The 24911-nt window shown below is 40.1% G+C and overlaps 1 protein-coding gene across 1 annotated transcript in view; it reads left to right on the top strand.

The window, feature by feature from the left end:
* MMP20 (matrix metallopeptidase 20) overlaps positions 1-24911 on the top strand; it is a 93994-nt gene that overhangs the window by 38385 nt on the left and 30698 nt on the right. The window contains exons 3-6 of the mRNA XM_053705065.1: positions 6696-6844; positions 16595-16720; positions 16810-16971; positions 18467-18590. Coding sequence (XP_053561040.1) covers positions 6696-6844; positions 16595-16720; positions 16810-16971; positions 18467-18590 — 561 coding nt within the window. The remainder of the gene's footprint in view (positions 1-6695; positions 6845-16594; positions 16721-16809; positions 16972-18466; positions 18591-24911) is intronic.

Genomic DNA, 24911 nt, shown 5'->3' on the forward strand with positions numbered 1-24911 from the left:
ATAACCTACGTATCCGTGGCATACCAGAATCAATTCAACCCTCCGCATTAGAGGGGTGCTTACAAGATCTATTTAGAACAATTAAAGGCAATAACAGCGCCCCAGACATAAATATTGAAAGAGCCCACAGAGCCCTGAGAGCTAAACCCCCACCAAAAGCACCCCCACGTGACATCATACTGAAGCTCCTCAACTTCAAGGATAAAGAAGAAATTCTTAGACATGCGAGGCAAAAACAGAAGATTACACATGCTGGTATCCACATCCAGGTCTTTGCTGACCTAAGCCCTACAACCCTGCAGAAGAGGAGAGACCTGCACTTCATCACATCAGTCCTTAGGGACAAAAATATACCATACAGATGGGGCTTCCCCGTAAGTGTCATCGCAACTAAAGGAGGTACCACGGCAGTTTTCAGAAATCTGGATGACCTCTCCAACTTCAACAGTGCCCTACAACTCAACATAACAGAGCCTGAAGAGGAACTATTTGGTCTGAGAGACAATCAACGTGCATTTGGTAAAGAAAAAGGCCCGCACATAAGAACTCTACAACCTCATGACCCCCCAAGTTCACAAGAAAGGATCTGCACAGGCAATTGAATTGCCTTTTTCAAAAGGCTGGACATTCCTCTCTGATGTTCCAATAAGGCTAAAGGTCGTATTATCTGTTATTTTTAGAGGGTTAACTTTGTTTATCACTCGTATTTTTTACTAAAATGGTTTGGGGGTGGGGATACTACTCCTTGTATAGTTAATTCTGATACTAACTGCCAATTCTATCACTCGTTTGCAATTGACAGTTATCAGAAACCAATTTTGTCAAAACCTTATTGCCTTGTTTTTCAGGTTACAGCTATTCCATATCAATACTGTGCTACACTACCTATAATAGATCACTGCTGATTGTACTGTTTTAATAATTATTGACACCTGTTTGCAAAAGTACTCCTTGCCGCATCAGCATACTCAAAAATAACAACAAATAATGACTTCACGCACCCACACGCTCTCTCTGACGACAGTAAATGTAAAAGGACTAAATAGCCCCGAAAAGAGATCTATAGTCTTTAGGGACTTGTACAAAAACACAGGGGACATCCTTTTTGTCCAAGAAACACACTTCAAAAGGGGGAGAGAGCCAAAGACACTAAGTCACAAATATAAGACGACATTCCTGGCCTCCGGTACAGCAAAGACAGGGGGAGTGGGAATACTTTTCAAAAACTCAGTAAACTTTCAAGCCACCTATGTTGAGAAAGATAAGGACGGTAGATACATAATATTAGTAGGTCTCTTATTTAATAAATCGGTCACATTTGCAAACATCTATCTACCCAATAAAGAGCAGCAACATACCTTCAGGACTATTTTCCAGTCACTTTTAGTCCATGCTAAAGGAACCCTATTCATTGGAGGAGATTTTAATCTACCTCTAGATCCCTCCATAGACACATCCACCGGTAGCACCAGCACCCCTCAGAAAGTTATTAGGTCAGTTAAAAACCACCTTCAACAACTAAGACTACAAGACATCTGGAGGGCATTTAACCCTAAAACCAAGGACTACACCTTCTACTCCCACCCTCATGCCTCATACACGAGAATCGATTACTTATTCACTGACCAAACAGGGCTAGCCTTGATAGTAGACTCTAAAATCCTACAGATCACATGGTCGGACCATGCACCTGTTCAGTGTGTTGTGGAGTGGCCAGAACTGCCGCAAAAACCATTTATTTGGAGGCTTGATGATTATATGCTAGATCATGCGTTGACTAGCATAGAGATAGAGAAAACATTGACAGACTACTTTAGAGAGAACGCTACAGAAGAAATAACACCAGCCACACTATGGGAGGCACATAAAAGCGTATTAAGGGGGGAGCTCATGGCCTTAAAAGCTAGGGAGAAAAGGGAAAAAAGGCAATTTATAAATTCTACACTCTCACAAATTGGCTACTGGGAAAAACAACATAAACAAGACCCACAGTCTAAGACTTTACTTAAATCCCTGACTAAGGCCAGACAGTCCCTCAGGGACCACCTTAATAAGGAACATCAAGTGAAATCTGCTATACTCAAACAGAAATATTTTGACGTACAGGACAAAGCAGGCACTTCCTTAGCTAGAGCTCTCCGGAGACGTCAGTTAAACACATACGTTCAAGACATACAAGACAAACAGGGAAGAGCACAAAAAGATAGTAAAAGTATCGCGGAGGTCTTCAGGCAATACTACTCTACACTATATAATATCCCAGGACATACCACACCACAAGACATAGAAAAATATTTGTCAGATCTAGACCTGCCCACCCTTGAGAATGAAGACACTGACAAGCTAGACTCTCCCATCACAATAGACGAAATTAAAAAGGCAGTTCAGGACATGCCAAGTGGGAAAAGCCCAGGCCCTGATGGCTTCGGCATGAAGTACTATAAAAAATACATAGACCATCTGGCAATATACTTGGCAAACCTATTCAATTCTTTCACACCCACCACAGGTTTCACTGAAAACATGCTAGAAGCACACATAACCGTACTACAAAAACCGGGAAAAACACCAGACAGACCAGAACATTTTCGCCCAATCTCATTACTAAACTCAGACATAAAAATCTTTGCAAAAATACTTTCAACCAGAATAAACCTCTATCTACCCAAACTGATTAACACTGACCAAGTGGGGTTCGTGCCAGGGAGAGAGGCAAGAGACAACACGATAAAGGCCCTTCAAATTATTTCTTACGCCAAAGTTAACAAAATTCCAGCGGTATTAGTCTCCACTGACGCCGAAAAAGCTTTTGATAGGGTCAATTGGCTATTTCTAAAAGCAACTATGCAAAAAATGAAATTCGGCAATAAATTTTTAGACCAGGTCTTCTCTCTATACACACACCCTACGGCCAAAGTAAAGGTAAACGGCCTACTCTCGGAGAGATTCTATATTAAAAATGGGACAAGACAGGGTTGCCCACTCTCCCCGGTGCTCTTCGCACTATCCATAGAGCCACTAGCTCAGAAAATAAGAAACAACACACAGGTTACAGGAGTCACTATAGGACACAGCGAGCACAAGCTGGCTCTGTACGCGGATGACATCCTCCTTACCCTCACGAAGGTAGATCTGACCATACCAAAAGTCATCCAGATGTTTAGGGAGTTTGGACAGGTCTCCAACTTTTTAGTTAACACCACAAAATCAGAGATGATAAACATATCCTATGAAGACAAGACATTAGACCAATTAATCCCCAACTGTCCCCTTAAAAAACAAAACACGACACTGAAATACCTGGGCATACATTTAGCACCAGACATAAAGACTGTATTTCTGGCCAACTTCAAAAAATTAGAGGAATCTCTATTAACGGATCTTTCAAGCTGGAGTAATAAATCTATCTCTTGGGTGGGCAGAATAAATGTAATAAAAATGAATGTCCTACCGAGGATCCTGTACTTACTACAGACTACGCCAATACACCTACCACTCCATTACCTAACCCGCTTACAATCACTGATTGAACAATTTATATGGAAAGGGATTAAGCCGAGAATTACAAAACAAACACTGTACTTACCCAGAGAAAAGGGCGGTTTAGGGGTCCCCGATGTCCACTCATACAAAAATGCCACTGCTCTACACAGACTGTTAGACTGGTGCGCAAACAGCGAACACAAGCAATGGGTTCAAATTGACAGACACATCCTGGGTGTATGCAATGTAGGAACAACAGCTTGGATCCAAGGCAAGCACCGACCTGACAGGATACACCAATACCCAATACTGACCGAATTCTTCACAACTTGGGACAGACTGATAGCCACCTCCACAGAGATCTCGCACACATACTCCCCAATGCTTTCACTTTGCCACAATCCTGCACTCCCTTGGACCATTAAAGACAAACACCTAGAGAAAGGCAGACACATTAAAAATAGTACGGTGGCAATCTTTTTCCAGGAGGGCAAACTCAGAACGTTAGACGACATTGTAGAATCCCACCCAGACATCCACTTGAACTGGTACTCCTACACACAAATGCGTCATTTTATCGCAACACACCAACATAAACAACACTTCTCCAGAAAAATAACTTTATTCGAAGGCCTTTGCCTACTGGAAAATACACCTAGACACGCTATATCCATCCTATATAAACTATTAACAACTAAAGATGAGACACAACTGCCATCCTACACCAAGGCCTGGGAGAGAGAGATGGGGATCAGTTTAAACCATAAGAACTGGTATAAAGCTTTCCAGATCACCAAAAAATCCTCCATCTCCACTAGGGTGCTGGAGATGAACTACAAATTCCTAACTAGGTGGTATCTTACCCCAAGCAGATTACACAAGATTTACAAAACGGCCTCCAATAAGTGCTGGAGGGGATGTGGGGAGGTGGGGGACCCAACGCACATTTGGTGGAAATGTGACAAGCTGGACTCATTCTGGGTGGAAGTACTCAAACAAATTTCAGACATTACAGACCACAAAATTCCTAATGACCCCCAAATCCTTCTATTTGTGGGAGTTCCAAAACTGTCTAATGCCATAGCAAGCACCCTACTTATCCTATTAATTAACAGTGCCAAAATGCTAATCCCAAAACATTGGAAATCCGTTGTAGTTCCCACAGTAATAGAATGGAGAGAGCAGGTAGAAAACTTGCTCCACTTAGAGAGATACCATCACCTTAGATCAGGTACCATAGAAAAACATGAGCTAATGTTAAATATGTGGAAGCAATACATGCCTGATACACCCACTGACGTATAAACAGAACCTCATCGATACATTTGAATGACTAGTGACTTCGACTGATATCACTCTTATACCACTGCTCATCGCTAACTCACCCCCATTACCCACAATAATTCTCACAAGCCTGACCGGGAAGAAGCCCGGTCGAGGCTGCCACTGTACTGTCAATTGTAACCTGTTAAGTGATGTTGTTATGCTTGCTTACCCCGCAATATGCCTATCCACCCAGCAATCGGCAAGTGACCCAGATAGACACTATACCAAAATAAACCTCAGACAACAGAGAGCCTGCCTAGCTACAATGCTGGACTTTACCAGAACTATTATCATGTGAAGAATGCACTTGCTTAACAGGAGTAAATTGACTTTATTCATATGTCATCAGCACAAGTATGGACACTCGCTCTATGCTGAGCGTAACAGAGAATATTATGTTAACAATTTGCAAATGGCTTTATACCTTTGAATTTTGTATCTGTATCTTTGAAAGTTTTAAATAAAGCTTTTTTGAAAACAAAAAAAAAAAAAAAAAAAAAAAAAAAAAAAAAAAAACAATAAAAAAATAGACTGTCCCTTTAATAAAACAAAAGGGAAAATATGCTATTGATAGAAAATGTGCTATTCCTTCTAATATAAGTAAAGCAATGAACTATCATCCAGATAATAATCGGTATGGCTAAAAGAGACAGTAAAGTCAAAATGTAACTTGCATGATGCAGATATAGCATAACTTTACAATTTATTTCTATTAACTAATGCTTCATTCTCTTGGTTTTCTTTGTTGAAAACCATACCTAAGTAAGCCCAGGAGCAGCAATACTCTACGGGGAGCTAGCTGCTGATTAATGGCTGCATATAAATGCTTATTTTCATTGGCTCAAACAATTTGTTCAGCTAGCTCCCAATAGTGAATTCATGCTCCTTCAACAAAGGATACCAATAGAATGTAGCACATTTGCTAATAGAAGTAAATTGGAAAGATGTTTAAAACTATATGCTTTGTCTGAATCATCAAAAATCAATCAAAAAGAAAACATTTGGGTTTTATGCCCCTTTAATCCATTTAAACAGATATGCTTCTAATAAATTGGAATCCCATAGAAAAGAAAGTTAAACAACACAAGAGTTGACAACACACATTAAAGGATTCAAATCCAGGCCTATATATTAAAGGGACATTAAACACTAAATAAATCTAGATAGAATGATGCATTAAAAAAATAGTCTGAGAATAACATATAGATGTATTTTTTTAAACTTTCATTAGCTTTTTAAATATTGACAAAATAAGTGTAAAGTTTTATTCTCTATAAAACAATGGGAGCTGCCATGTTGTAACTTAGGTTACCTTCTCTGCTGTGGCCAATTAGAAACAGTTATAAATAGGTCACTATATATATAGGATTTATCATTTTATATTATCTCAAAGTGTTTAATGTCCCTTTAATATACAAATAAAAAAAAACCTTCTGTTTACATTATATCCCAGCTACTACTGAGTTGCATTAAAATAATAAAGGACCATTAAATATATTATAATTGTATAATTATCAAGTGCATAATAAATATAAATATATATATATATATATATATATATATATATATATATATATATATATATATATATATATATATATATATATATATATATATATAATTAAACTTACTATGAATTTCAGATGAGTAGGAGATTTTTTGTTATGACAAAGGGCAAGGTTACTTCCATTTCCCTGTCCCCTGTATCATGTAAAAGCCATTATCCAATCACCAACACATACAGTATATTTATATATTGTTCACTCTTGTTCAGTAGGAAAGAAAGTGTGTATATTAAAATACTGTACACATTTTGAAAATGTAAGTAAAACTGAATGTTAAATTTTAAACTTTAATTTTAACATTTCTAAAATTTGCTTTCACAGAATTGCTAAATACACTACAAGCCTCAGCAAACTTGATGTGGATAGAGCAGTGGATATGGGTTTAAAAGCCTGGAGTGATGCAGCACCTCTGAATTTTGTGAAAGCAAATCAAGGAGAAGCAGACATCATGATTTCCTTTGAGAACGGAGGTACAGTTAATTGGAGCCGAAGTCATAAAAATACAATAACATATTTGTTGCTTCGGTTTCATTCATTATACAGTCAACATGTATTGAAATGGCATTTTGCTTTGTGAAATAATGGTTAGAATCTGAGAAAACTCATAACTACTGAAAGGGACAGTCTACACCAGAATTTGTATTGTTTTAAAAGATAGATAATCCCTTTATTACCCATTTCCCAGTTTTGCATAACCAACACAGTTATAATAATATACTTTTAACCTATGTGATTATGTTGTATCTAAGCCTCTGCAAACTGCCCCTTTTTTCAGTTCTTTTGACAGACTTGCAGTCTAGCCAATCAGTGCCTGCTCCCAGATTACTTCACGTGCACGAGCATACTGTTATCTATATGAAATACGTGAACTAACACCCTCTAGTGGTGAAAAACTGTTAAAATTCAATCTGAAAGAGGTGGGCTTCAAGGTCTAAGAAATTAGCATATGAACCTCCTAGGTTAAGCTTTCAACTAAGAATACCAAGAGAACAAAGCAAAATTGGTGATAAAAGTAAATTGGAAAATTGTTTAAAATTACATGCTCTATCTGAATCATGAAAGTTTATTTTGGCCTAGACTGTCCCTTTAAGGAGGATTTCTAAATCTTGCAGTTCAGAAAAATTCAAAATTCAACCTTAAATTTCCAAAAGATTCAACATTACACACACTGGTTTTGAAATTTGCTAACAGTTTGATGTGAGACAATAAAATTAAAAATAATTCATGTTTTGTGCATGTGGCCAGCATAAAGTAGGCAGGATATTATTTAGGCATTTAGCCAACATAAAGGTAGCTACAGGAACTATTCATCTGATCTAAGATATCACTAGAGCATACTGTATAGCTGGATTAAATTAAGCTGAATGGGGCATGCATCTTATTTGAGATCTCATTTTGGTAGAGAGCTGGTATAATAGGGGCATGTAGGTAATGTGAAGTACCATAAATGTTTTTAGCTCTCATATATTAGGCTATGCAATAGAAGTTGTAATTTGGGCAAATAACCAGCAAAAAGTAGGGTTTATGGGCAATGAATATGATTGGAGGCATCATTAGGGTTTATAACACCTTTATTAGAAAGTTGTAGAGACATGCATCTGTCAGAGTTTTTTTTTTTTAAATGGTTATGCAGCTAACAAACACCTAGATTACGAGTTTTGTGTTCGTGTTTAAATGCTGGAAAAATTGCCATTTCAGCATTAAAACAGCAATGCAGCCATTATGAGTCTTGACGGTATAACTGTATCGCAAGCCTTTTAGCCTGTAACGCAACGTCAGTCCTGCAGTAGAAAAAATAAAGTTTTTACATGGGATTTCCCTAGTGCTGCCATTATGATTTTTGCGGTGAGGCTAAAAGCTTGCATTACAGCCTATACCGACACGATCCGTTTTGCAATTTGAGACCTGTAGTTATTTTTACACAACAAAGCTGTTACACAAAACTCATAACTAAAGTATTACAAAGTACACTTACACCCATAAACTACCTATTAACCCCTAAACCAAGGCCCTCCTGCATCACAAACAATAAATTCAAGTTATTAACCCCTATTCTGCCACTCAACATCACCACCACTAATAACATTTATTAACCCCTATTCCGCAGCGCACCAACATCACCGCCACTAAATAAAGTTATTAACCCCTAAACCTCTGGCCTCCCACATCACTACCACTAAATAAACCTATTAACCCCTAAACTGCCAGCCTCCCAGATCGCCAAAAACTAAATTAAACTATTAGCCTAAACCTAACAACCCCCTAACTTTAAATTAAAATTACAATATCCCTATCTTAAAATAAATAAAAACGTACCTGAGAAATTAACAAAAACTAAATTTAAACTATAAATTAAACTACATTACTATTATACTAAAATTAAAATAACTACAAATTAAAATAATTAAATTACATATTAAAAAACCTAACCCTACTAAAAAATTAAATCTACAAAAAATAAAAAATACTAAATTATCAAAAATAAAAACAATTACACCTAATCTAATAGCCCTATCAAAATAAGAAAGCCCCCCCAAAATAAAAAAAACCTAGCTGGGGGGCGGAGCCAACTGCCTAAGAGGAAAGACATGTTCTAACAGAGCTCCTGAAGCCTGTTCCCTAGAACTTCGATTTTTAATGCCCTAAGTACCTATATCTTTTCCTTATATTGTTCCTAGAATGGAGATTTCCTCCATACACCTTACTCTTCTGCTGAGAGACATGTTGGAGAGAGCTGACAGCCAATTTAACAGCTTGAGGTCTATCTTCCTGGAGCTGCGTAGCCAAGATGGCGTCGCCTCCTTACCCTACTCAGACACCCATATGACTGGTCAGACTGAGGACTCACAACTTACCCGACATTTTACTGACCGATCGCAGAAAAGACAGCCTAGATGGGGTTTGATCAATGATTTACCTGGTCTTACCAGTGGGGACCCAGTGCAGCCGCACACAGCTAAACCGCTTCACATGGCAGCTATTTTACAACCAGGGGTATTTCCCTAGAACAAGGCTATACGGCGCCAGCTGCCCTTTCTCAATTCTCATCTAAGCCTACTCAGCATTTTTCTGCGGGATAAATACAGGGAAATCAGGATCAGCAAGAGGCAGATGAGCCCTTTCAAATATGGCGATTCTCATACCGGGATCTATACGCTAAGCAGACTCGCACTACAGCCTGAATTTGTCCTCCCCTCAAGTCACCTAATAAAAGCTGGAGTTGGGTGAATTTAGAAGTTGCGTTACTGAAGCCTTAACCACCCGCTCCAACATCAGGCTTCTACTCGGCAGTAACTTTTGGAGATCTGCATGAGCCTTATGCAGTAGATGATAACCTCATTTTAAATGTGCTGGAAGTACTAACATACTGCAATATTCTTGAGTCTCCTCCTGATAAGGTACGCTTTGTGTTGCTCCAGTTGTCTGTTCTCACACACGTACCATTCTCAGTTTAATAGAGATTGTTTGGTTTTCTACAAGTGGCTTTATGTTATTGCTGCTCTATTTCACTTATTTTTACTGGTTCAAACATGGCTGGTTGGAACACCCTTACCTACCTGGTTTCTAAACTTCAATGCCTACTGGAGCCCTGTGGGCACGATTAAGAATGAAGCAAAGAACGATATTATTGATCTTTATAGAACTTACTAGATGGCCCTTTTGTTCCAGGGGTTTAGTTTTGCCTCTAGTTTCCTTGTTTACTTCCTTGGAACGTTTAAGAGACCCTATCATGGAGTACCTGAATGGAACCTCATAAGACAGTCTAGATTAATAAGTCTGTGTGACGTTAGCTTTATATAATTTAATGTTACGTACAATAATATTAATTGCTTGTCTATATACACTGTCAATGTAGGACTTTTATAAAAAACAGTATGATTTCCTACCTACTTAGAGAATATCACCATGAAGAATTTACTAAGCTTGAAATCTGCTATCCCTCTTTTACTGCTATGCTAGGCAACCCCACATTGGGTCATTATATTGTAGCTGATGATCTCTTGTTAATCTATAGTTTTGTCTAGATTATATTATTGTATGAACAGGTTTTGTATTTGTTACATTAGATTAGCTTCTGGGGGGCTATGTGAATAGTTGTATATATATATAAACATACCTCCTGCATTCTTATTTACTGCACTTTCCCTTTAGATAAGTGTGCTACTAGTAAGCAGATAGCTTTACACTAGCTGTTTATATTTTACCCAAGTTAAGACTTTTTTTTTTTTTTTTTTTACTTTTTTTTTGTATTACTATATGAGGGTGATACTTTGTATTTGACCCTACCCTCTCCCTACATCAGGAGATACTCCACTATAGGGACATTATGATATATTTATGCATATTTTACTTGTTATAAATAACTTGTCCCTGATGTTCAATAGTTGAGCAGCCCAGACCTTGCACTACAACTATGTTATGCCCCACTATAACACCATTAGTGTTTATATATGATCACTAGCTCTGGTACAAATAACTATAAGCAAGGGCTGGACACTATGTATAGCTATAAAGCGAGAACCTTATAAAAACTACATTAATAGGCATATACCTATAAGTATTTGTCTTTTTACAAAATAGGTTCTCATTGCTAACTAATATGCGGGACCTTACATACCTCAAGAGAACTGATGCGGGGTAGCTTATTATTATCTTCTCTAATGTCCGGGAGACATATAGTGCTTTGTTTTACCTTCTGTTTTAAGGGTCACATTTGCACTGGTCGTCTCAGCTAATGGAGTCTGCTAGATTACTCACAGTGACTATATACCTAAACTCATATATGCTCTAACTTAGCTATGATCTGACTACATATTATTTCCTACATGGTAATGTCTAGCAACTACTACAGTTTTTGACTAATACAGGTCAGCCCTCTCTGAGTAGGTCCCACTTAGAGCTCAAGTTGTATTATATGTGTATTCATTGCTCCTGTGAGGCAGGTATGGATTCAATAGCAGTAAGGACTTCCACTTATTCATGGATCTACTTAGTCATTTTTGGATTCGTGTTGGCAGAGCTATTGTCCTCACTGTCTGTAAACTGTTATTGCCATGTTGGTATCTACAAGTTAATTATTTTCATATGTTCATATAAGTTCAAAATTAGTTATGTGTGATAGATAGAAAATTGCTAACATTCCGCTAGATTTAGAGTTCTGCGTTAGCCGTCAAAACCAGTGTTAGGGGCTCCTGCTATTTAGAGTCAGTCAGGAAAGGGTCTACCGCTCACTTTCCAGCCGCAACTTTTCCATACCGCAGATCCCCCTACGTCATTTGCGTATCCTATCTTTTCAATGGGATCTTTCTAACGCCGGTATTTAGAGTCTTGGCTGAAGTGAGTGTTAGAAATCTAACGACAAAACTCCAGCCGCAGAAAAAAGTCAGGAGTTAAGAGCTTTATGGGCTAACGCCGGTTTATAAAGCTCTTAACTACTGTGCTCTAAAGTACACTAACACCCATAAACTACCTATGTACCCCTAAACTGAGGTCCCCCCACATCGCCGCCACTATAATAAAAATTTTTAACCCCTAATCTGCCGACCGCACACCGCCGCAACCTACATTATCCCTATGTACCCCTAATCTGCTGCCCCTAACATCGCCGACCCCTACATAATATTTATTAACCCCTAATCTGCCCCCCCCCCCAACTTCGCCGCCACCTACCTACAATTATTAACCCCTAATCTGCCGACCGGACCTCACCGCTACTCTAATAAATGTATTAACCCCTAAAGCTAAAGTCTAACCCTAACACTAACACCCCCCCTAAGTTAAATATAATTTTATTCTAACAAAATAAAAAACTCTTATTAAATAAATTATTCCTGTTTAAAGCTAAATACTTACCTGTAAAATAAACCCTAATATAGCTAAAATATAAATTATAATTATATTGTAGCTATTTTAGGATTAATATTTATTTTACAGGTAACTTTGTATTTATTTTAACCAGGTACAATAGCTATTAAATAGTTAATAACTATTTAATAGCTACCTAGTTAAAATAATTACAAAATTACCTGTAAAATAAATCCTAACCTAAGTTACAATTAAACCTAACACTACACTATAAATAAATTAATTAAATAAAATACCTACAATTATCTACAATTAAACCTAACACTACACTATCAATAAATTAATTACATACAAATACCTACAAATAAATACAATTAAATAAACTAACTAAAGTACAAAAAATAAAAAAAGAACTGTTACAAAAAATAAAAAAATTATTTACAAACATTATAAAAATATTACAACAATTTTAAGCTAATTACACCTACTCTAAGACCCCTAATAAAATAACAAAGCCCCCAAAATAAAAAAATGCCCTACCCTATTCTAAAATAAAAAAGTTCAAAGCTCTTTTACCTTACCAGCCCTTAAAAGGGCCTTTTGCGGGGCATGCCCCAAAGAATTCTGCTCTTTTGCCTGTAAAAAAAAACATACAATACCCCCCCAACATTACAATCCACCACCCACATACCCCTAATCTAACCCAAACCCCCTTTAAATAAACCTAACACTAAGCCCCTGAAGATCTTCCTACCTTGTCTTCACCACGCCGGGTATCACCGATCCGTCCAGAGGAGGCTCCGAAGTCTTCATCCAAGCCCAAGCAGAGGCTGAAGAGATCCATCATCGGGCTGAAGAGGTCCATCATCAGGCTGAAGAGGTCCATCATCGGGCTGAAGAGATCCATCATCGGGCTGAAGAGGTCCATCATCCGGCTGAAGTCTTGATCCAAGCGGGGGCTGAAGAGGTCCATCATCGGGCTGAAGTCTTCTATCAAGCGGCATCTTCAATCTTCTTTCTTCCGGATCCATCTTCATCCTGCTGACGCGGAACATCCATCCTGGCCGACGACTTCCCGACGAATGATGGTTCCTTTAAATGACGTCACCCAAGATGGCGTCCCTCCAATTCCAATTGGCTGATAGGATTCTATCAGCCAATCGGAATTAAGGTAGGAAAAATCTGATTGGCTGATGGAATCAGCCAATCAGATTCAAGTTCAATCCGATCAGCCAATAGAATGCAAGCTCAATCTGATTGGCTGATTGGATCAGCCAATCGGATTGAACTTGAATCTGATTGGCTGATTCCATCAGCCAATCAGATTTTTCCTACCTTAATTCCGATTGGCTGATAGAATCCTATCAGCCAATCGGAATTCGAGGGACGCCATCTTGGATGACGTCATTTAAAGTAACCGTCATTGGTCGGGAAGTTGTTGGCCAGGATGGATGTTCCGTGTTGGCGGGATGAAGATGGATCCGGAAGAAAGAAGATTGAAGATGCCGCTTGATAGAAGACTTCAGCCCGATGATGGACCTCTTCAGCCCCCGCTTGGATCAAGACTTCAGCCGGATGATGGACCTCTTCAGCCCGATGATGGATCTCTTCAGCCTGATGATGGACCTCTTCAGCCCGATGATGGACCTCTTCAGCCCGATGATGGACCTCTTCAGCCCGATGATGGATCTCTTCAGCCCCCGCTTGGGCTTGGATGAAGACTTTGGAGCCTCCTCTGGACGGATCGGTGATACCCAGCGTGGTGAAGACAAGGTAGGAAGATCTTCAGGGGCTTAGTGTTAGGTTTATTTAAGGGGGGTTTGGGTTAGATTTGGGGTATGTGGGTGGTGGGTTGTAATGTTGGGGTGGGGGGCTATTGTATGTTTTTTTTACAGGCAAAAGATCAGAATTCGTTGGGGCAAGTATTTAGCTTTAAATAGGAATAATTTATGTAATAAGAGTTATTTTATTTCGTTAGAATAAAATTATATTTAACTTAGGGGGGTGTTAGTGTTAGACTTAGCTTTAGGGGTTAATAAATTTATTAGAGTACCGGTGAGGTCCGGTCGGCAGATTAGGGGTTAATACTTGAAGTTAGGTGTCGGTGATGTTAGGTAGGGCAGATTAGGGGTTAATACTATTTATTATAGGGTTATTGAGGCGGGAGTGAGGCGGATTAGGGGTTAATAACTTTATTATAATAGTGGTGAGGTCCGGTCGGCAGATTAGGGGTTAATAATTGTAGGTAGGTGGCAGCGACGTTGGGGGCGGCAGATTAGGGGTTAATAAATATAATATAGGGGTCAGCGGTGTTAGGGGCAGCAGATTAGGGGTACATAGGGATAACGTAGGTGGTGGCGGTGTACGGAGCGGCAGATTAGGGGTTAAAAAAATATGCAGGGATCAACTATAGCGAGCACGGCAGATTAGGGGTTAATAAATGTAAGGCTAGGGGTGTTTAGACTCGGGGTACATGTTAGGGTGTTAGGTGCAGACATAGGAAGTGTTTTCCCATAGGAAACAATGGGGCTGCGTTAGGAGCTGAACGCTGCTTTTTTGCAGGTTTTTTTTTTCAGCTCAAACGGCCCCATTGTTTCCTATGGGGGAATCATGCACGAGCACGTTTTTTAAGCTGGCCGCGTCCGTAAGCACCGCTGGTATTTAGAGTTGCAGTGGCAATAAATTATGCTCTACGCTCCCTTTTTGGAGCCTAACGCAGCCCTTCTGTGAACTCTAAATACCAGCGGTATTTAAAAGGTGCGGGGAAAAAAAAGCCCGCTTAGCTAACGCACCCCTTTGGCCGCAGAACTCTAAATCTAGTGGATTGTGTTTTGTACTGAGATGCTGTGCACGCCTCAAATTTGACTTTTAGGTTGCGCGCCTATTTTTTTTACTCATCTATTTAGCTGACTCAGAGCTCATGCACCCTCGCTTCTCAGTAATTCTTAACCAGGTAGAGAGAGAGGAAAAAAGGAGAGAAAAAAACACTTTTGAGATCCCGCCATGTACCTTAAATTACCTACATTTATCTATGGCTCCGCCCTCCACCCTTTCCCCTATATGCATAGCGGTGCTTACCCGCTGAATTCCCCCCCCCCCTACTATATACGCATTCTCTCTCATTTGGAAGCTCCCAAAGAGCTGCCCATCTGACTATCAGTTTCTTTTTATAATTATGGTAAATTGGGCCTAAAGCTATGTTATCAACTGATTAGTCATTTATACTATCTTATTGAAAAACTGAGGTTTCATTAGCCTATTATTAATGTTTTATATAACTGCTGAAATGTTTTGCTTAATTTTGTTTGTACTTTTTCCTGTTATCAAAAAGGCGTATTATGTTTTACGTTTGTTCTGCAAAACCTCAATAAAAAATTTTTTTTAAAAAAACCTAGCCTACAATAAACTACCAATAGCCCTTAAAGGGGCCTTTTGTAGGGCATTGCCCTAAAGAAATCAGCTCTTTTCCCTGTAAAAAAATACAAAGACCCGCCCAACAGTAAAACCCACCACCCAACCAACCCCCCAAAATAAAAAACCTAACTCTAAAAAAAACCTAAGCTACCCATTGCCCTAAAAAGGGCATTTGTAAGGGCATTCAGCTCTTTTTCATTGCCCTTTAAAGGGCATTTAGCTAGTTTAAGAATGCCCAAAACCCTAATCTAAAAAAAAACACCCAAAAAAAAAAGTTTAAAACAACCTAACACTAACCCCCGATGATCCACTTACAGTTTTTAAAGTCCGGACATCCATCCTCATCAAGGCGGCGAAGTCTTCATCCAGGCGGTGAGGTCTTCATCCATCTAGGTGGCGTCTTCTATCTTCATCCAGGCGGCTTCTTGTATCTTCATCCCGGTGGCGTGGAGCGGCTCCATCCTGAAGACATCTGGTGCAAAGCATCCTCTTCATACGGTCGCAAAGGAAGCCTTTTCAAAATGGCTTCCCTTGCATTCCTATTAGCTGATTTGATTTTGGAAATTCAAGTCGGCTAATAGGATGAGAGCTACTGAAATCCTATTGGCTGTTAAAATCAGCCAATAAGATGAGAACTACTGAAATCATATTGGCTTTTCAAATCATTGTTTATCAGCAAAAATTTCTGTACAATATAATGGCACATTTTCTAAAATAAATAAAGCTTAAGAAAATGTCTAATTACAATGCACCATTTAGAAGTACAAAATTCATATAGAAAAGTGACATTCAGAATCCACAAACCTGTGAATAAAATTTAGAATTATATTTTTCATGTATGTTAGAGTTTTAAATAGGTTTATTTTGTTGCTTATAATCAGGAGTGTAGGAATAAACCTATATCTTATACAGCACCCTATGCAGACACACACTGGATTGGATGAGGCTGGTGCTTTTCTTTCAGTATACTAACCAAAATAAGCACAGTTTTTTACTTTCAGACCATGGAGATTCCTACCCCTTTGATGGCCCACGGGGAACTTTGGCTCATGCGTTTGCCCCAGGTGAAGGGCTGGGTGGGGATACTCATTTTGACAATGCTGAAAAATGGTCAACAGGATCAAATGGTAGGTTTATAAATTGAATAAAATGTCAAAGGCAAGGGTAGTTATTTTGTTCATGCTGCTTATATAATTTACCTTCATTTTCTCTTTAGGTTTTAATTTATTCACTGTTGCTGCTCATGAATTTGGACATGCATTAGGCCTCGGACATTCAAGTGATCCTTCAGCTTTGATGTATCCAACATACAAATACCAACATCCCATTGGATTCCGTCTACCCAATGATGATGTTAAAGGGATACAGACTTTGTATGGTATATTGAAACTATTGGATAAAAAACAAATCTAAATTGCATTGTCTACTTGTACTCAAATTCAGAACAATATTATCCACAGATAACTCTACAGCAACCCTTACAAACATTTCAACATTCAGGTTTACAGGGGGTTATTGGGAAGCACTCTTGTTCTAGATATCTTAGCATCATTACTCAAAAAAATCTAGATTAGACTGATTTGTGTAGTCTTACTGTACATACGGATTGAATTTATACAATAAAATCAATATATTGGTATATGTCTGTAAATACACAAGTCTCCAGGAAAGCTTAAAGGGACATAATACTCATATGCTAAATCACTTGAAACTGATGCAGTATAACTATAAAAAGCTGACAGGAAAATATCACCTGAGCATCTCTATGTAAAAAAGGAAGATATTTTACCTCACAATTTCCTGAGCTCAGCAGAGTAAGTTCTGTGTAAAAAGTTATACTTCACCTGCTCCCAGCTGCAGGTAAAAAAAAAAAAAAAAATGAAGAAATGAACAGCAGCCAATCAGCATCAGCAGTGCTGAGGTCATGAACTCTTACTGTGATCTCATGAGATTTGACTTAACTCTAATGAGATTTCATAGTAAGCTTTCTTTACCTGATTGGTGAAATAATATGAGAGTTGACGAGGCTCATACTTTCAGCTGTCCCAGGACAGACACACTAATATGCAGCTTAGAAATCCTTTACAATGGGAGGTGGCTACTGAGGAACTTTTGAGGTAAAATATCTTTCTTTTTTACATAGAGATGTTCAGGTGATATTTTCTAGTCAGCTTTTTACAGCTATGCTGCAGCACTTTAAAGTGTTTAAACATCTGGGTATTATGGCCCTTTAATACATCCAATTTCCTAAAACAGCAACAAATAAATCAAAATTACCATCTTTTATTTCTGCAACCAGTTTGCGGCCTGTAATCTAAATTAAATATTTCCCTTTTAATCTTTTTTTTTGTATGGTAATGCTTCACACCTATTTTTCTGTCAATGAAGACTCAAATGAGCATCTGTAAATCCTGGACTGTACCTAAATGAACATGAACAGTTTTGTGTTCACCATTGTTGAGGGTTAAATTGCGTTTACTGGGGGTTTCTGGAGTTATTATGAACTTCATGTTTCGTTTTTTTCTTGTGTGCAAGGTAAACAAATTGTACAAAACGAAGGTGTTATCCTGAGCTTTATTGATCTATAACTGTAGATAAACATATGTCAGAAGCTATCAGTCAGTACAATTAGTGTACTCTTTACTTATTATTTTTACTATGCCCAAATGCAGAAATGTGTATTTTTGTCTTGATCTGCTCTTTTAATAGAAGCTTCTTCCCAAAATTGCCTGTCTAATAAATGTAACAAATACAATGTAATATATGTTACAGCTCCTGAAAATGTTATAATTGATTCATATATCATAATAGCTTTGTGTTTGGCTACTTTTTAAAATATTGTTGGTTTAACTTTAATTTTGTTTTATTTGTAGGTTCAAATGTATCTGGAAAAGAATTGCCAACTGTCCCAGCAAACAATCCAAATGCTTGTGACTCAAACCTGTCATTTGATGCCGTTACAGGATTAGGGAACGAACTTTTATTTTTTAAGGACAGGTAACAAATAATTTAATGAGCTATTGCACTTTACATTTAGAAATGTAAGAAAACGTTTGAAACAAACATTATGGATAGCTGAACTGAGAACTTTGATGATGACTACAAACCAGATATCCTGTCAGTTAGAATAAAGTCTCATGATGTTAGTTTGAAAGAAATGCATCTTCATTGATATGTGAACCAAGGACACTTGATACAAACCATGCATATTGCCACTAAGTTAAAGATTCTGATGCCTACACTTAAGATAGCATATTATTTATTATATATTACTAGTCCTAAAGCCCGTTCACACGGGCCATTTTTTGCAGTACAGCGGTCCCACCCCTTGCTCTCTCTCTCTCCCCCCCTCTTTTGCTCTGTCACCCCCTCTCTTTTGTGCTCTCTCTCCCCCTCTCTTTTGCGCTCTCTTCCCCTCTCTTTTGCGTTCTTTCTCGCTCCACCTCTCTTTTGCTCTCTCTCTCCCCCCTCTCTTTTGCTCCCTCTCTCTCCCCCTCTCTTTTGCTTTCTCTCCCCCCCTCTCTTTTGCTCTCTCTCCCCCTCTATTTTGCGCTCTCTCTCCCCCCTCTCTTTTACGCTCTCCCCCCCTTTTTTTGCGTTCTCTCTTTTGCGCTCTCTCTCTCCCCCTCTCTTTTGCGCTCTCTTCCCCTCTCTTTTGCGTTCTCTCTCGCTCCACCTCTCTTTTGCTCTCTCTCTTCCCCCTCTCTTTTGCTCCCTCTCTCTCCCCCTCTCTTTTGCTTTCTCTCCCCCCCTCTTTTGCTCTCTCTCCCCCTCTATTTTGTGCTCTCTCTCTCCCCCCTCTTTTGCGCACTCTCTCTTCCCCTATCTTTTGCATGCTCTCTCTCCACCTCTCTTTTGCGCTCTCTCTCTCTCCCCCTCTCTTTTGTGCTCTCTCTCCCCCCTCTCTTTTGCTCCCTCTCTCCCCCTCTCTTTTGCTTTCTCTCCCCACTCTCTTTTGCTCTCTATCCCTCTCTCTTTTGCACTCTCTCTCCACCCTCTCTTTTACGCTGTCTCAACACCCTCTCTTTTGCGTTCTCTCTCTCCCCCCTCTTTTGCGCTCTCTCTCTCCCCTTCTCTTTTGGGCTCTCTCTCCCCCTCTCTTTTGCGCTCTCTCTCTCTCCCCCCATCTTTTGCTCTTTCTCCCCCTCTTTTGTTGTCTCTCTCCCTCTCTTTTGTGCTCTCTCTCCCCCTCTTTTGCTGTCTCTCTCCCTCTCTTTTGCTCTGTCTCTTCCCCCCTTTCGTTTGCTCTCTCTCCTCTCGTTTGCCCTCTCTCTCCTCTCTTTTGCTGTCTCTCTCCCTCTCTTTTGCTCTCTCTCCCCCTCTTTTGCACTCTCTCCCCTCTCTTTTGCGCTCTTTCACCTCTCTTTTGCACTCTCTCTCTCCCCCCTCTTTGCCCCCTTACCCCCTCTCTTTTGCGCTCTCTCTCCCCCTCTCTTTTGCGCTCTCTCTCTCCCCCTCTCTTTTGCTCTCTCTCCCCCTCTTTTGTTGTCTCTCTCCCTCTCTTTGGCGCTCTCTCTCCCCCCTCTTTGGCTGTCTCTCTCCCTCTCTTTTGCTCTCTCTCTCTTCCCCACTCTTGTTTGCTCGCTCTCTCCTCTCTTTTGCTGTCCCTCTCCCTCTCTTTTGCTCTCTCTCCCCCTCTTTTGCGCTCTCTCCCTCTCTCTTTTGCGCTCTCTCCCCCTCTCATTTGCGCTCTCTCCCCCCTCTCTTTTGCGCTCTCCCCCCCTCTCTTTTGCACTCTCTCCCCCTCTCGTTTGCGCTCTCTCCCCCTCTCTTTTGCGCTCTCTCCCCCCTCTCTTTTGCTCTCTCTCCCCCCTCTCTTTTGCGCTCTCTCCCCCCTCTTTTGCGCTCTTTCCCCCTCTCTTTTGCACTCTCTCCCCCTCTCTTTTCATGTTTCCATGGTAAAATAAAACAAACATTGTGGATAGCTGAACTGAGAACTTTGAAGATGACTACAAACCAGATATCCTGTCAGTTAGAATAAAGTCTCATGATGTTAGTTTTGAAAGAAATGCATCTTCATTGATATGTGAACCAAGGAAACTTGATACAAACCATGCATATTGCCACTAAGTTAAAGATCCTGATGCCTACACTTAAGATAGCATATTATTTATTATATATTACTAGTCCTAAAGCCCGTTCACATGGGCCTTTTTTTGCAGTACAGTGGTCCCACCGCTTGCTCTCTCTCTCCCCCCTCTCTGTTGCTCTCTCACCCCCTCTCTTTTGCGCTCTCCCTCCCCTCTCTTTTGCATTCTCTCTCGCTCCACCTCTCATTTGCTCTCTCCTCCCCCCTCTCTTTTGCTCCCTCTCTCTCCCCCTCTCTTTTTATTTCTCTCCCCCCTTTCCTTTGCTCTCTCCCCCCTCTCTTTTGTGCTCTCTCTCCCCCCTCTCTTTTATGCTCTCTCTTTCCCCCTCTCTTTTGTGTTCTCTCTTTTGCCCTCTTTCCCCCTCTCTTTTGCGTGCTCTCTCTCCCCCCCTCTTTTGCACTTTCTCTCTCTCCCCCTGTCTTTTGCGCTCTCTCTCCCCCCTCTCTTTTGTGCTCTTTCTCCCCCCTCTCTTTTGAGTTCTCTCTTTTGCGCTCTCTCCCCCCTCTTTTGCGTGCTCTCTCTCCCCCTCTCTTTTACACGCTCTCTCTCCCCCTCTCTTTTGTGCTCTGTCTCTCCCCTTCTTTTGCACTCTCTCTCCCTCTCTCTTTTGTGCTCTCTCTCCCCCCCTCTCTTTTGCTCCCTCTCTCCCCCTCTCTTTTGCTTTCTCTCCCCCCTCTCTTTTGCTCTCTATCCCCCTCTCTTTTGCACTCTCTCTCCCCCTCTCTTTTACGCTCTCTCAACCCCCTCTCTTTTGTGTTCTCTCTCTCTTTTGCGCTCTCTCTCTCCCCCCTCTTTGCGCTCTCACCCCCTCTCTTTTGTGCTCTCTCTCCCCCTCTCTTTTGCGCTCTCTCTCTCCCCCCCTCTCTTTTGCTCTCTCTCCCCCTCTTTTGTTGTCTCTCTCCCTCTCTTTGGCGCTCTCTCTCTCCCCATCTTTGGCTGTCTCTCTCCCTCTCTTTTGCTCTCTCTCTTCCCCCCTCTTGTTTGCTCTCTCTCCTCTCATTTGCTCTCTCTCTCCTCTGTTTTGCTGTCCCTCTCCCTCTCTTTTGCTCTCTCTCCCCCTCTTTTGCGCTCTCTGCCCCTCTCTTTTGCGCTCTCTCCCCCTCTCTTTTGCGCTCTCTCCCCCTCTCGTTTGCGCTCTCTCCCCCCTCTCTTTTGTGCTCTCCCCCCTCTCTTTTGCGCACTCTCCCCCTCTCTTTTGCGCACTCTCCCCCTCTCTTTTGTGCACTCTCCCCCTCTCTTTTGCGCACTCTCCCCCTCTCTTTCGCGCTCTCTCCCCCTCTCTTTTGCTGTCTCTCTCCCCCCTCTCTTTTGCTGTCTCTCCCCCCCTCTCTTTTGCTGTCTCTTTCCACCCCTTTCTTTTGCTGTCTCTCTCCCCCTCTCTTTTGCTGTGTCTCTCCCCCTCTCTTTTCTGTCTCTCTCCCTCCTCTTTTTTGCTGTCTCTCTCACCCCTCTCTTTTACTGTCTTTCTCCCCCTCTCTTTTGCTGTCTCTCTTCCCCTCTCTCTTTTGCTGTCTCTCTCCCCCTCTCTCTTTTGCTGTCTCTCTCCCCCTCTCTCTTTTGCTGTATCTCTCTCCCTCTCTCTATCCCCCTCTTCTGCTCTCTCTATCCACCCTCTTCTGCTCTCTCTCTATCCTCCCTCTTTAGAGCTCGCTGTCTCTTGGCATCTGGCCCCTCCCACCCCCGCCCACCTCACGTCCGACCATGCCCACATTGCACCCACCTGGCCACGCCCACTACAAACTCGTCTGGTCACGCCCACTCCACCACACGACACCAGGTCGGTTGGAAGGCCAGGTGTGTTTGTCCTCATGCGCAGTAGAGACTGCGCATGACAGCTTCGGACAAACACACTTGGCCTTTTATTATATAGGACTAGTCCTAAAGCCTGTTCACACGGGCCATTTTTTGCAGTACAGCAGTCCTACCCCTTGACTCTCTCTCCCCCTCTTTTTTGCTCTCTCACCCCCCCCCCCTATATATACCAAAGTCAGTGGAATAGGCACTCCATAATCCAATAGTCCATCAGCTCCCAAGGTGCACTCTCAGAAAAATATCCAAATACAAAATGATGAAAAAAGGCACTCTGGTAATAGTATTAAAATATAACATTTCATTTAATCCATTAAAAAGTATTCTTTTTAATGGATTAAATTAAATGTTATATTTTAATACTATTACCAGTTAGTGCCTTTTTTCATTGTTTTGTATTTATATATATATATTTATTTATATTCATTTATCTAATCTGTGAGCTAGACTTCATAAATTGACCAAATATATTTAAATAAGTATTCATGTGTTCATGGCTTATCATTTGGTCACTACCTTATTAAAAATATATGTACATAGGCTTTAACATAGGGAGATATATTTTATATATCCACATACATACATATACATACACACATCCATGCCCACTTATATGCATGTATATATATTCATCAATATCTTTTTATGCATTACTGGAAGGGGCAATTCTCCAGTATTTAAAAACAATTTTTTTATTTGAGTTTTTAGGGCTCTATATGAGCAGATATTGGCCCCTATTTATCAAAGTCTGGCGGACTTGATCCGACAGTGTGGATTAAGTCCGCCAGACTTCACTGAATACGGAGAACAATACGCTCTCTGTATTCAGCATTGCACCAGCAGCTCACAAGAGCTGCTGGTGCAACGCCGCCCCTTGCAGACTCACGGCCAATCGGCCACCAGCAAGGTGGTGTCAATCAACCCGATCGTACTCAATCGGGTTGATTTCCGGCAATGTCTGTCCGCCTGCTCAGAGCAGGCGGACAGATTATGGAGCAGCGGTCTTTGTGACCGCTGCTTCATAACTGCTGTTTCTAGCGAGTCTGCAGACTCGCCAGAAACACGGGCCGTCAAGCTCCATTCAGAGCTTGATAGATAGGCCCCAATATGTCATATTCTCTAGTCTTCTTAATTTGGTTTCATGCGTGTAAGCAATGTATGTCTTAGCCTGTTAGAGTGTATAATTTGTTTTTTAGGTAACAACTAAGGGTTTTGTGGTCATACTATATATATATATATATATATATATATATATATATAATCCTGATTACACATATATACAGTATATATTATACATATAGTTATCAGATTTTTGAAGTAATTATCTGTACATTTAAACATAAGATTATTATACACACATAATGCCATACCTCCTTACACATTTAATTTGTCTATAAATTCAGATATGTGGTACAATATTTGTACAGCATTTATCACAATTTTATGTAACAATTTTTATATACAATTCTAACATTTTAACTTATATTTTAAAATCGTATTTCTTTTCCAAACAAACATTGTCTTTTGCTTATGGGAGTAGCCTGGAAGTCTCAATAACATATGAGTGAGGGCCCATTTGTTTGTAATTCTATTCACCAAAGCATAAACAAAATCTTAGACAATGGGACTCCATTCTTTTGAGTAGGGACAAAAGGTCTATTTTTGTGTTGACAAACACCCCAGGTGACTTCCTTTGGAAAGTTAACTCTTGGATAACATATGGTCCAAGATATTTTACATTGTTATCTTCTGAGTCATGGAGGTGTGGTAAATGTTAGCCAAATGCTCCTTTTAAATAATTTTTGTTTGTTTAAAGGGACATAATACTCATATGCTAAATCACTTGAAACTGATGCAGTATAACTGTAAAAAGCTGACAGGAAAATATCACCTGAGCATTTCTATGTAAAAAAGGAAGATATTTTACCTCACAATTTCCTCAGCTCAGCAGAGTAAGTTCTGTGTAAAAAGTTATACTCAGCTGTTCCCAGCTGCAGGTAAAAAAAAAAAAACAGAAGAAATTAACTGCAGCCTATCAGCATCAGCAATGCTGAGGTCATGAACTCTTTTACTGTGATCTCATGAGATTTGACTTAACTCTCATGAGATTTCATTGTAAACTTCCCTAATCTGAATAGGGAAATAACATGAGAGTGCACAAGGCTCATCCTTTCAGCTGTCCCAGGACAGACACACTAATATGCTGCTTAGAAGTCCTTTACAATGGGATGTGGCTACTGAGCAACTTTTGAGGTTAAATATCTTTCTTTTTTACATAGAGATGCTCAGGTGATATTTTCTAGTCAGCTTTTTACAGCTATGCTGCATCACTTTCAAGTGTTTAAACATTTGGGTATTATGGCCCTTTAATTAAAATACCAGATCCAAGATGATTTAAAATACATTTCCTCTATCAAAT

This window comes from Bombina bombina, chromosome 3 (genome assembly GCF_027579735.1).
Source record: "Bombina bombina isolate aBomBom1 chromosome 3, aBomBom1.pri, whole genome shotgun sequence".
Taxonomy (NCBI): Eukaryota; Metazoa; Chordata; class Amphibia; order Anura; family Bombinatoridae; genus Bombina; species Bombina bombina.